The sequence below is a fragment of the Hipposideros armiger genome, unplaced genomic scaffold (assembly GCF_001890085.2).
Source record: "Hipposideros armiger isolate ML-2016 unplaced genomic scaffold, ASM189008v1 scaffold_10, whole genome shotgun sequence".
In the NCBI taxonomy this organism is placed as follows: domain Eukaryota; kingdom Metazoa; phylum Chordata; class Mammalia; order Chiroptera; family Hipposideridae; genus Hipposideros; species Hipposideros armiger.
The window spans coordinates 1,677,451-1,689,355 of record NW_017731360.1 but is presented as its reverse complement, the minus strand read 5'-3'; the positions used below and the strand labels follow the sequence as shown (position 1 = coordinate 1,689,355).

Sequence of the window (11,905 nt, the reverse complement as noted above, 5' to 3'; positions counted from 1 at the left end):
TAGATTATTTCAGTGTTTCACACTTAAACCAGGCCTCAAGGAAAATTGAAATCAGGGACTCCAGGACTACTAAGTTCCTCTCTGTGCCTTGTTCTTTTTCCTCTAATGACATTACATTTATAGAGAAAGACTGAATCTATCAACACCAGACAGAAAAATCTCAGAGGACTTGAATTGATGACCCTTGGGTCACTGTCACGATTGGTACAATGGGAAATAAGGCACTATCATTGGGTCATCTTGGGTCAGAGTTTAGCCCTGGATTGAACCATTATGGTGGGGTGGTAGTGTTAAGGACTCCGGGCATGGCCAGTGGGGACCACCGTTATGTTGCGTGGCACTTCCAGAAATAGTGAAATCACTGAGAGCTGGGGAACGCTTCCCACTGGTTACCTAAAACCATCACCAACTCCCAATTCTCCTGCTTCCTCTTTAATGATTCTTTCTCAGTTTCCTCCACTTGCTCTCCTTCCTCTGCCCAACCCATAAATGCTGGGGTTCCTGAGAGTTCCAGCCTTATTCTTTTCCTCTTCTCCTTGGAATGAACAGGCCTAAACCAGATTAGACCAATGAGATTCAAAGAGATGCTTGCTTAGAAGTTTTGGGAAAGAGGAATCAGTCTTACTGTTGCCTGTCAGATGGGAAAAAGAAGCATGCAGCCTCAACTGCCCATAGCAGTCATTTTGTGATGTGAGGGGAGCCAGTTTTGGTATAAAGTCAATGGTGGGGACAGCAGAGCAGTGAGATGGAAGCATCTCAAGTTCCTAATGACAGTGTTGAACCGGGGAATCTATGCATTCTGTCCTACCATTGGCCTTCCTGCATTATGAGATGATACAGTTCCATATTGTACAAGCCAGTTTGAATCAGGTGTCTGCTACTTGGAGATGAAAGCATTCTACTTAATTCACACTTATTACCATGAATTTTCGCACTCACTTTTCTGGGCTCCAGACTTACCCACATTTCCCAACCTGGCTCCTCCTCTTCTTGGGTTTCCTACAATTCACTTACTTAAGAAATAAGAATCTAGTGCCTACTGCTATGCCAGCCTCTGTTTTAGACACTGCAGGCAGAGCAGCTGATGAAACAAAGTCGCTGTCATCAGGGACCAGTGAAGGAGGCAGACAATGAACAAAATTATTTTCTGAATGAATGAAATAATGAATAATGCAGAATAGGAACAAATCAATGTCGAGTGAAAACCTTATCATCGTCTATAGAATATCACACCAGAGGCTGGTTCAACAAACAGCCCTGGAAACTGAGAGGTAGACCCTGTTCTGGCAGCCCTCAGCATCTAAAAAGGTAAATATGTCCTGGGGCCTGACCTCTGGAGCTCAGAGTCCAGAAGGAACAGCAAATGTGTACTGAGTGCTTATTTTGTCAGGCCCTGTAAAAAGTGCTTTAAAAGAGCCCTCTCATGTAGTCCTCACCGATTCTAGGAGGTTGTCCAAGGACACAGGGCTCAGGACAACAGGCCTGAGACCAGGCAGCCTGGACAGTGACAAGAGCTATGGTGAGCCAGTCCTGGCCCTTGGGTTTAGCCCAGATCCATGAAACCTTGCGCAAGCCACGGTCTCCCTCGTCCTTCAGTGTTCTAGCTAGTGTGTGGTGTCTGACGCCTGGGTTCCGCCCCCCGCCCCCTCCGCCCCTTTCCCCGTGAGAGGGGGTCCGAGGGATGGGGGATGGGGGCAAACAAGGGAGGTCATTGAGATCAGTAGGGAGGGGGTCGATGAAGTCAGTAAAGAGGGACTAGTGGGGAAGATTGTTGGACAGGGACAACCACAGATACTCGCTTTACCCCCACACGGCCCTCTGCTCCCACGCCCTCCAGCGCCGCCGCCAGGATGGACCTTCTCCTGGGCTCCAGAAGAAGGGCATTCCTTTCGCCCACCCGGCGCCTCCGCGACGCTGCCCCAGGCTGAAAGGCGACAAATCCTCCGTGGACCAAGCGGTTTGACTTGGGCCCTTGCCTCTTTGGCCCCGGAGCTCGCATTTCGGCCGCTCTTAGTAGCTCCTCTGCGTCCACTCCCCCTCGGCTCAGGACCACTTGGTCTGCGCCGCCTGCATCCTCTGTGTGCCGGGCCCGCCCGCACTGCGGGGGAGAGGCGGGGAGCCGCCCACGCCGCGCCTGGCGCTCCGCGTCGCCGTCTCCCTGGGACGCGCGCGGGCTACGCGGCCCGCGGGAGCAGGGCGGGCGGCCATGGCGCGGCGCTCCGGGAGGTAGCCGGGCGAGACGCGAGGAGCACAGGGGCCGCCATGGCCCGGCGGCGGCGCCGCGCTTGCATCGCGCTGTTCCTGGTGCTGCTGTTCGCCTTCGGCACCCTCATGGGCCTGCGCACGCTCAAGGCTCCCGACGGACTCCCGGCTCTGGGTCCAGGCCTGGAGCTGGCGCCCTTTGAGCGTCGCCCGGAGGGAGCCCCGGCAGCCCCCGCCGCGCCACCGCCGCCGCCTCCGCCCCGCACCGCGGGCCCGGGCAGCCCCCCGGGGCCGGCCCCCGCGGAGGCCGAGCCCGCTCCTGGGCAGAGTTTGCGTGTCTACTCGGACCTGCACGCCTTTTACTACTCATGGTACGGGAGCCCGCGGCGCGAGGGTCACTACATTCACTGGGACCACGTCATGGTGCCACACTGGGACCCCAAGATCTCGGCCAGCTACCCCCGCGGCCGCCATAACCCCCCCGACGACTTGGGCTCCAGTTTCTACCCGGAGCTGGGGCCCTACAGCTCCCGGGACCCCGACGTGCTGCGGGAGCACATGACCCAACTCAAGGAAGCCGCCATCGGTGAGTTCCCCCCACCTCTGGGCGGCCCTATTCCCCAGCCTAACCCTTCTTCGTTCCTTCACCCTAACTTCTGCTGGTTCAGTCACTGGGTCTTTTGGCCCCATTCACCCTTCAATCTGGCCTCTTACCCCTTCCCTTCTACTCTTATTCTGCGCTTACCACGAGGCACCATCCCCCACTTTCTAGTATTCAGACTCACCCACCTTTCCCTTCTGGTGCCCCACAATTTCAGGGCCTTTTTCAAAGGGCGGAGCAGCTGGAAGGGTCAGTGGAAGGAGTCTGCGCCAGAGCTGTCCCAGGTAGGGACAGTGAGGAGAGGGAGGCCGAGTCTTCATGTCTATTGGGCTTCTAGGTTTGGGTAAGTGAAGCCTGGATATCCTGGCCCCGCAGGAGCCTGGGATTCAGAGTAGTGCCTGGGATGGCCTCTGCTTTCACACCAGGTACAGGGTCGAGAAGCAGCCCTTCCTGCTTTTGCTGGCTGCAGGAAGGCAAGTTTGCCCACATTGCGTGATGGACCCTGCTGTTTGCAGTAGGGGGTCCAGGAGCTTGAAAAGAAGTCCCTGGGAGCCTGCTTCGTAGGCAGGCTAACGTAGGAGGCTCATTTGTTTCAGATTTTGCCCCTGAATTCTGCCAGATTTTACAGCACATTTCAATTTACCTGGAAACGATTAGTGAGAGAAAAAATTGAATGCCAGAGATGATGAAAGGAGGTATTCACAGATAAATAACACAGTCTGTTCCTCAGGATTTTACAGTCTAGAGGGGCAGTCTAGACAAATGCCATTTCCCATAGGAAGAATAAGATGACTTCTGTTCAGGGCTTTTCTCCTTGCAGGACCTCAGATACGCTTCTCCTCCAGACATAGAGGACTGTGGCTTCCAGGTGGGTGTGGCACTGTCCACCCATTTCTCTTTGTTCTGCTACTTGTTAATGTCAGCGAAAGACCAGCTTACACCCGGGCTTTGCTCTGGCTCCTTTCCTGCCTGGGGTGTTAAGGTTCCCCGAGCCGCTGCGCTTCAGCACCACGGGCGTGGACAGCTCCGGTGCACCAGGCTCTGGACTCTGACCTGCAGGAAAGTGAACCTGGCAGGAGCCTTGCTCTAGGTTTCATTCAGAAACCATTCTGCAGTTGGAGATGGTTTGTGAGGAAACAAATCTCTGTTTCGGGGATACTGTTGAGTCTCTGAAGTAGCTTCTGTGTTGTGTCTCAGGCGTCCTGGTCCTGTCCTGGTATCCACCTGGTATGGCTGATGATAATGGGGAACCCTCAGATGACCTGGTGCCCGCCATTCTGGACACTGCCCATCAGTACAACATCCAGGTGAGTCTTCAAGAAGAGGTCAAGTGTTCTCTGGCCCATTCTGGGGATTTCCCCTCTTCTGCGCACAGAGATAGTGAGTGCCTCTACCAAAGTTCTTGGCATTAGCCTAGGTATGGTAAATAGGTGACAAGTGTGGTGCTGGGAGTGGGGTTCTAGTAAATAATGCCTACATCACTCTTTATTTTCTTCAATTCTGAAAAAAAAAGTTGGGAAAACTAAATATAGGGGAAATGGGAGACTACATATCACAACAATAGAGGTTAGCTTCGAGACCCTGACCCTAGATAAGAGGACAGGCAAGGGCCGAATGGGCCCCCAAACTGAATGAACTCCAGCCTCAGCTCCTTAGTGGGAGGCAGTGCTGGGTTTCAAGGAGGAGAGCATATGAGTGTTTCAGCAGACAGGCTCACTTTCAAGAGGAGTGACGGAGCTGAGCTAAGCATGTCTAGTTATTTTCCCATATACAATCAAGTCAATCCTGTGGCAAAGGAAGAAAAACGACAGAGCGGAGCCCCACTCCCATCCCTGAGCCCATCACCATCACGGTGAACAGATCCTAGCACATTTTCCCGTTGACACAGCCTCACTATACTTCTTCCCATAGGTTCAGGCAGCTAGTGCCAATCACTTGGAGCTGGCACATACATTGAAACCTATTAGCCATCCTGCCAACAGCCCATAAGAATGATTCCCAGATGCCCAGCTGTGGGAAGTGGGCAAACTTCTTGCCCCTCCATTTTTGGCCCTGAGGGCAGTGGCTGCTTTTCTCTCTATTGTGCCCACCATTGCTAGGCCCTTTCCTGAACTCAGCCTCTCTTCCAGGCCATGGTTGGAGCATGAGCCTTATAGGTTGTGACCCTTGGAGAGATACTCACCTGACCAGTATTTCCTCTTTTTGTGGCAGGTGGCCTTCCACATCCAGCCCTACAAAGGACGGGATGACATCACTCTGCACGACAACATCAAGTACATCATTGATATGTAAGGCTGCTCTGGGGCCTGGATTTTGGTGGGGATCAAAATAGTAGGGATAGGTGGTTTGAAGAGGCAGGTCAACAGGCAGAATACCTGTGTCTCCAGCAGTTACTTTACAGTAAGTCAGCAACCTCAGTTTGAATTCTGGTTCTGCAGCCTCCAATCTATAATCAGAGGCAGGCCTCTTAACCTTTGAGTCTTACTCGTATGAGTTACAGGAGTTAATATATGTGAAAATGGCTTGTACAGTGCTTGCATGTGTCATTCATTCATTAAAGCAATATTTATTGAATGCCTTTAGGTGTCTAGACACTGCTCTAAGCCCCAGTTGTACAGTAACAGGTAGGACTAGCAAAATTTTATTCTATTCTAATTTGTATTGGGGAGGGCAGTGGAGCAGGCAGTAGTTACACATGAAAATTCAGTGATGATCCACACTATGAAAAATAATAAAGAATAAAGCAGGGTGTTGTGTTAGTGTGTCTGAAAAATACTTTAGAAGGTGTGGTCAAGTGAGCTCTCTGAGATGACATGTGAGCAAACATGTAAATGAAGAGTCGGCTCTGCCAAGATCTGGAGCAAGCAGAAAATTCCAGGCAGAGGGCTGTCAGATGCAAAGGTCATATGATGGGACAAGCCTGACAGCAGATTAGAAAGGCCAGTATAGGTGGAGTGTGTAGACAGATGAGGTAATAGCAGGAATTGAGGTGGTGGGCAGGTCCAGATCAAGTAGGTGAGGCCTTGTAGGTCTTGGCAAGACATCAGATCTGATTTACACTTTAAAAAGAGAATGGATTGTAGGGAGGTGGAAAGTGGCAGCCTGGAGACCAGTTAGGTGGCTGTTGCTGAAATCCAGATAAAAGATGGTGGTGACTTGGCCTAGGGCAGGGAAGTGTCTTGAATAAAGGAATAGCAAGTCTAGGGAGAGGGGGAAGGGAACTAGGGTCTTGCTTGGAGGCATGTTGGGTCCAATTGTGGAGACTAGCTGGATCCGCAGTTGTACTCAGGCATCAGGAAAGCTATCATCCATGGCTGGTCCCACAGCTGTGCTGGCTTCTCCCATCCTAGGCTGCCAGCTCAGGCTCTTCTTCCTCCCGCTCCTCAGGTATGGCTCCCATGGCGCATTTTACCGCTATAAGAACAGCATGGGTAAGAGCCTCCCACTCTTTTATATCTACGACTCATACCTGACATCCCCTGAGGCCTGGGCCCACCTCCTGACACCAAATGGGCCCCACTCAATCCGCAACACCCCCTATGATGGGGTCTTCATAGCGCTGCTGGTGGAGGAGGGCCACACCCATGACATCCTGGCCGCTGGATTTGATGGCATGTACACCTACTTTGCCTCCAACGGTTTCTCCTTCGGCTCCTCCCATCAGAACTGGAAAGCTGTGAAGAACTTTTGTGATGCCAACAACCTCATGTTCATTCCCAGTGTGGGGCCTGGCTACATTGACACCAGCATTCGGCCCTGGAACAACCACAATACACGGAACAGGGTCAATGGCAAGTACTATGAGACAGCCCTGCAGGCAGCCCTGACAGTAAGGCCTGAGATCGTCTCCATCACCTCTTTCAATGAATGGCATGAGGGTACCCAGATTGAGAAGGCGATTCCCAAGAAGACGCAAACTCGTCTGTATTTGGACTACCTGCCTCATCAGCCCAGCCTGTATCTGGAGCTGACTCGCCGCTGGGCGGAGCACTTCATCAAAGAGAAAGAGCAGTGGTTGATGTGAGGGGCCTGCAAACGGGCATGAGGTGCTGATGTCTGAGTCTCACTGGATGATGTCACCACGTGGGGCTCTGCTGAGATTGTAGGCACTCGCTCATCTCCAAGTCCGCAGCTGGGTGCTTCCGGGTGGGCCCAAGCCTGGGCCCATGTAGAACAGAGCCTGTTTCTCAGGCAAGTGGTGCTGGGGTGCTCTCAAGTAACAGGAAACCAGGCCGTGTTCAAGAGAGGGAACGGTAGAGGCGGCCAGGTGTCTGGCATTAGCCCAGAGCAGCCCCATATCCTCAGTCAGAACACTAAAATAATCCCTTCTAGCTTTGAAATCAGCAGGCTGGTGTGATGTAGTGGAGTCACCAAATCACTGCTCTTAGAAGGGTGTCAAGGGTTCTGGGCTATAGCATGCACCTTGCTCCCTTCTGCCAGCCTGTATCCCCTATTCAGGCCTCCTTCCTCCGTCATGTGTCTTCTCCAAGTTAGGGAACCATATTTAAGACTTTTTACAAGGGAAATGCTATGTTTAAGCTCTTCCCAGATTCCTGAACCCAGTTTTCAGGAAGTAATCCTGAGCATTCACACATGTATTCAATGCAGACTACAGCACCTTACCACGTGCTGGGTGCAAACAACCAGGAATGGCTCCTGTCTTCCTGCCATTTATAGGACCCAGCTTCATTTATTTGGTGTGGCCGTGTGGCTAGTGCCTGAGCACAGCTATAGGGTTTTCCTTCCTGCACTTTTACGCAGTGCTGGGAATTCAGTTGTTTCCTCTAAGAAAATACCTCTGTGGTCCAGAGCCTCCATTTTCCCAGGTGAACCTTTAGCTCCAGGGAGAGGACCGGGACATCCCTCTCCCTTTAGCTGCCTAAATTGAATGATTCGAGGCCCATTCACTAGAGCCAATTGCAGTGCTGCTGTGATTTGTATTAAATATGACATGGTATTCTCAAGTAAGCCTTCCTTTTGCTCTTCAAAACTTCACAAATTCTGACCCTGACCCCTCAGATTCTGACAAATTGACTTGTGGGATGGCTACAGTGTTAGCACAATGAAGAGTGAGTTTGCTTAAGAAACTAGTAGTTTAAACAAGATTTTGAAGGAATGACTTAACCACTGCTTCTTTACAAAAAAACATGCTAATTACAGAGACCTTCAAAGCAGGCCCTGGGACAACTTCTTGGCAAGATTCTTAAGATGTACTTGAAAATGTGTGCTGGAAACCACTGAGTTTATGATAGCAAGACTAAATCCTAATTCTGGGAACTGGGGTGCAAGGATGGAGGGGAAGTACTGGGCCTTATTTGGTACCACAAGGACTCTCAGCTGCAGTTAGGTAATTGATAATAAACCCCACTGATGGATGGGGTAGGCCTGGATCACCCTGCTTGTGACTTCGTGGGGAAATCAAGGCAGGCAGAAATAGGTGAAAAGGGCTAGATGGTGACCTGTAATAATTCACAGAAGGGAGTAACACAGGCCTCATTTCACACATAAACAATTTGAAAAATCCTACAAGTATGACAATGCCCTAGCAGACAGAGGCAGCAGTTGCTGATGACACTGCAACCTGATTTAGTTCTTTTGAAGGCTAATCTGTATCAAGAGCCATAAAAATGTTCATACACTTTGACCTAGCAATCCTACCCTAAGGAAATATTTCAAAGAAGAAAAATAAACCATTTAACAAAGATGTTGTTTAATAGCAGCATTATTTTCTATTAAAGAAAAAGTTCAAATGCCCAACAATAATTTTTAACACTTAATATACATATGAATAGATAAAGGCTGCTGAGTAGACACTGGATTTAAATAAAGGTATTTTAGGTATAATTTACTTTATGAATAAGAAAAGTCACTGGTTGAAAGGGATAGTAGAGATTTTCCAATATTGTTTAATTTGGACCCCTCCACCTCTACCCCCTGCCAAGCAAGCTGACTTCCTACCATTAGATCAAAACAATGACTCTGCCAGGCAATTACAGCATGCCACACCACCAGCCTGTTCAGAAGTAACAGTGTTTGGCCTGTGGCTCTACAATCTTTATCCTAACCTGGTTCACAAACTCATGCTTTTGGTCACTTGAGACTTTTAAACAGCATCAGCTGGTACTCTAGCTAGCTCATTTGGACCTTAAATGCCACCACTACCAGAGAGGAGGCCCTCACTGGATTCCAAATCTATTATTTAAATTATTTTTCAAAAATAAAAATAAAAAAGAGAGAAGAAACTTATCAGAATAAGAACATCCTAGGAATGTTCTTAGTCTCTATTCAGCTTTTGGCTGGTATTTGAAATTACAGAATATTAATATACCCTCACCCCAAGGTATGAGGCCAAACCAGCAGCACCTGGGGCCTGGTATAGTGTTCAGACACACTGCCTTAAAGGGTCAGACTAGTGATGTAGCCCCAGTGGCCTCTGCAAACGAGGCCTTGCCAGCCACCAGTGGACGGACACACAGTATCCAATCCCAGTCCCAGGGCCCTCCCTCCTGAGTTTCACAAGCAGGATCCATGTGAGGGGAGCAGCCCATACTTCTGTTGGAGGACAGTCGTAGTCCTTTCCAGGGCACTGAGGAGGAAATGGAGGACAATTAAGAGTCTGACTTCTCAAAGCCCAGAGCCCACCAGAGTCTGGTAATCAGGGACCTCTAAACTCTGGTCTTACTATGCTCTGTTCACCAAACCCTTGATGAATCCTTTTGATTCCTGAAAAAAACAGCAAACTTAGTCCCACTCCATCCACCAGTTCTCCAAACCTGCTCATCCCCATCAGGGCAAGAGAATGTGACCACCTTTATTTTCTCAAGGCCTTTTTTGCATCTCCCATCCTCCCTCAAATTCTATCCCCATGCCAAGGGAAAGAGACTCACCAGCCTGGACGAATGATGTCAAACTTTCCAGGCACAGACAAGTCGATCACAGTTGAGCCTAGGCGACACTCAGGGCTCTGGCCATTCCCAATTGGTCCCCCATCAATGACCAGGGACAACTGAGGCCAGAGGTCCTGGAACTCCTAAGAAGAGGGAGAGGAAGAGCATGGACACTACCCCTCGCATATGCAATGATGTCATGCTACAGGCAAGGTTCCTAAGTAAGACAAAGGCTGCACAGTTTGAAAACATTAGGCATCTTCCCCTATGCAGGGGAAGGAATCTCATTTAGTTAAGGTCAGCTGTGCTAAGAACACTGCATTACGACCTAGGGCACTACATCCTATGAGGTTTGGAGGCGCCCCACCCACACACACCTGTCTAGAGCTTAAAGAATATTTTACTGTGCCAAGAGGAATTTCCACACATCGCTTCTGTTGGGGAGGTTCAAGTACAATGACTGGAGACCTAGGTAGGAGTCCAAAGATGTGGGCTCTACCCTGAACTTCCCACCAAATCTCTGTGTGACCACATTCAAGTTACTTTATCTAGAGCTATAAAATAAGGGAGCTGGAATAGATGGTCTCTATGGATCCTTCTAACTCTAGCACTCTTATCCTGGATTTCAGTGGAACTCTGGGTCAGGGTAGGGAGAGGAAAACAGGGTGGACTCTGCAAGTGCCACTAACACTCAATCCTTGGGCTATGGGAAGGGGTCTCCATTCTGAGCTGGTGCACTGCCCACTCCCCCACCCCTATCCCTTATGAAGACACTGCAGTGGCAGTTAGGCCTGAAAATTTGGGATGGGGGATCATGAATACCAGTCACTGTGTTGGATAGGTCAACTGCTTGCTGAAAAGGTAAGAATACCTCCCCCATCCCCTTCCCCACTGCTTTGAGTATGGCCACCAGGACCAAGTAAAAGCCTGCAGCCTGAGAATAAGGGATGCTGAGCTCTCACTTTCCAAGACTCCTGAACTCACTTTCTCGGTCTAGGCATGGAAAACCTCATCACTATTATGTTCTAACTTTAAGTTCAATAAGAAGAAAACAGTGTGATGTTAAAATTTCTGTGTGTCCTCATTTGTTCTAAGCTATGGAGCTAAAACAGGATTAGCATGATCCTTTCTTTGACCTGGCTTATGGCGGAGGTAATAAGAGAGGGTCAGGAATCCCTAGGTCAAGTGATTTAAGTTTTCGGAGCTTTAACTTTCTTTATAGCACTATTGTAGGCTTATTGCCTAACTGCATTCTCCAACAACTGCTACCCCCACAAAAAGAGAGAAAATAATTATACTGATCATAATGTTTCTTATTATTAAAAAGATAGGAAGAAAACACCAATTCTCCCCTCAACTCTCTAACTCTGTAATAAAACCCAAGGTTCTTTAACTTGGATTCCCCCCACCCTGTCTACTGCTAACTGGACAGACTTCCTACAATTAGACGCTCCTGCCAGGCAATTCCAGCGAATCATCAATCCTAGTGGTTCAGAGGAAACATGTGTTTGGCCTGGTGACATTTCTGGGGGAAGGACTGGGTCACTCCTACCTCAACATTCAAAGAACTGGCCTGGGAGCTGAGGTTGGCGCTGGTGAGAGCAAGCGGTCCCCCAAACATCTGGGCCAAGTCCTGCATGAAGGTGTGGTCAGGTATGCGGATGCCTACAAGCTACGAGGCAAGGGAAAAGGGGGATCATCAGAAAGATTGGAAGGGGTAGGGGGAAAGGGTCTGGACTGGATCCTAGTGGAAGCCAAATGGCAGGAGTCTGGAGACACAAGAGAAAATTCTGACTCACATGAGTGAAGGGGTTCAGGTCCTTATTGAGCTCCTCTGAGCGTTCCATCACCAGGGTCACTGGTCCTGGTAACAGGTCTTTCAGGAGTCCCTCAGGTACTCTCACGTGGCAGTACCTGGAAAATAAAGGGAGCACAAAACCAAGAATGAAGGACCATTGTTGGTCCCAGTCCAGACTCTAGGCAGATCAAGAAAGGAGTGTGGAGGGCGGGGAGCTAGGCACTACAATGGGTTCCATCTCTCTTCCCTCTCCATCTTCCTAAGAGCTTGGGCAGAGGGCTGGGCTCCAGAGAAGCACCGCAGGCTTGGAGCTCACACGCCTCTGATCTCCCAGGCTACAACACCTGTACTGCTCTCGCACTCCGTGTTTTATTTTGTTCAAAACACTATCTACTACATTAAGCTACCGTGTTTTTC

General features: G+C 49.8%; 2 protein-coding genes across 5 annotated transcripts in view; one reads left to right on the top strand and one right to left on the bottom strand.

Annotated features, from left to right (window-relative positions):
- Window positions 1-1,763: 1,763 nt before the first annotated feature.
- On the top strand, window positions 1,764-8,507 carry MANEAL (mannosidase endo-alpha like). 2 transcript variants are annotated; one of them, XM_019658273.1, is made up of 4 exons: window positions 1,764-2,788; window positions 4,001-4,110; window positions 5,015-5,091; window positions 6,191-8,507. In XM_019658273.1, the coding sequence occupies exons 1-4, from the start codon at window positions 2,263-2,265 to the stop codon at window positions 6,825-6,827; spliced, it is 1,350 nt and encodes a 449-aa protein (XP_019513818.1). In that variant the 5' UTR covers window positions 1,764-2,262; the 3' UTR covers window positions 6,828-8,507. The 2 variants fall into 2 exon arrangements, with proteins under 2 accessions (XP_019513818.1, XP_019513825.1); XM_019658280.1 differs by lacking the exons at window positions 1,764-2,788; window positions 5,015-5,091 and having other exon boundaries at window positions 4,040-4,110.
- YRDC (yrdC N6-threonylcarbamoyltransferase domain containing) overlaps window positions 5,354-11,905 on the bottom strand; it is a 7,309-nt gene continuing 757 nt past the window's right edge. Inside the window, exons 2-6 of one of the 3 annotated variants that reach the window (XR_002125712.1) lie at window positions 11,490-11,604; window positions 11,243-11,362; window positions 9,691-9,833; window positions 6,429-6,559; window positions 5,354-6,217 (exon numbers count right to left, since the gene is read on the bottom strand). Coding sequence is in view for 2 of the 3 variants with exons in the window: in XM_019658293.1 (XP_019513838.1) it covers window positions 9,317-9,389; window positions 9,691-9,833; window positions 11,243-11,362; window positions 11,490-11,604 (451 nt within the window). In the remaining variant the exon portion in view is untranslated. Of the gene's footprint in view, window positions 6,218-6,428; window positions 6,560-8,496; window positions 9,390-9,690; window positions 9,834-11,242; window positions 11,363-11,489; window positions 11,605-11,905 lie in introns of those variants that run through there. The other 2 variants (XM_019658293.1, XM_019658307.1) reach the window with 2 other exon arrangements.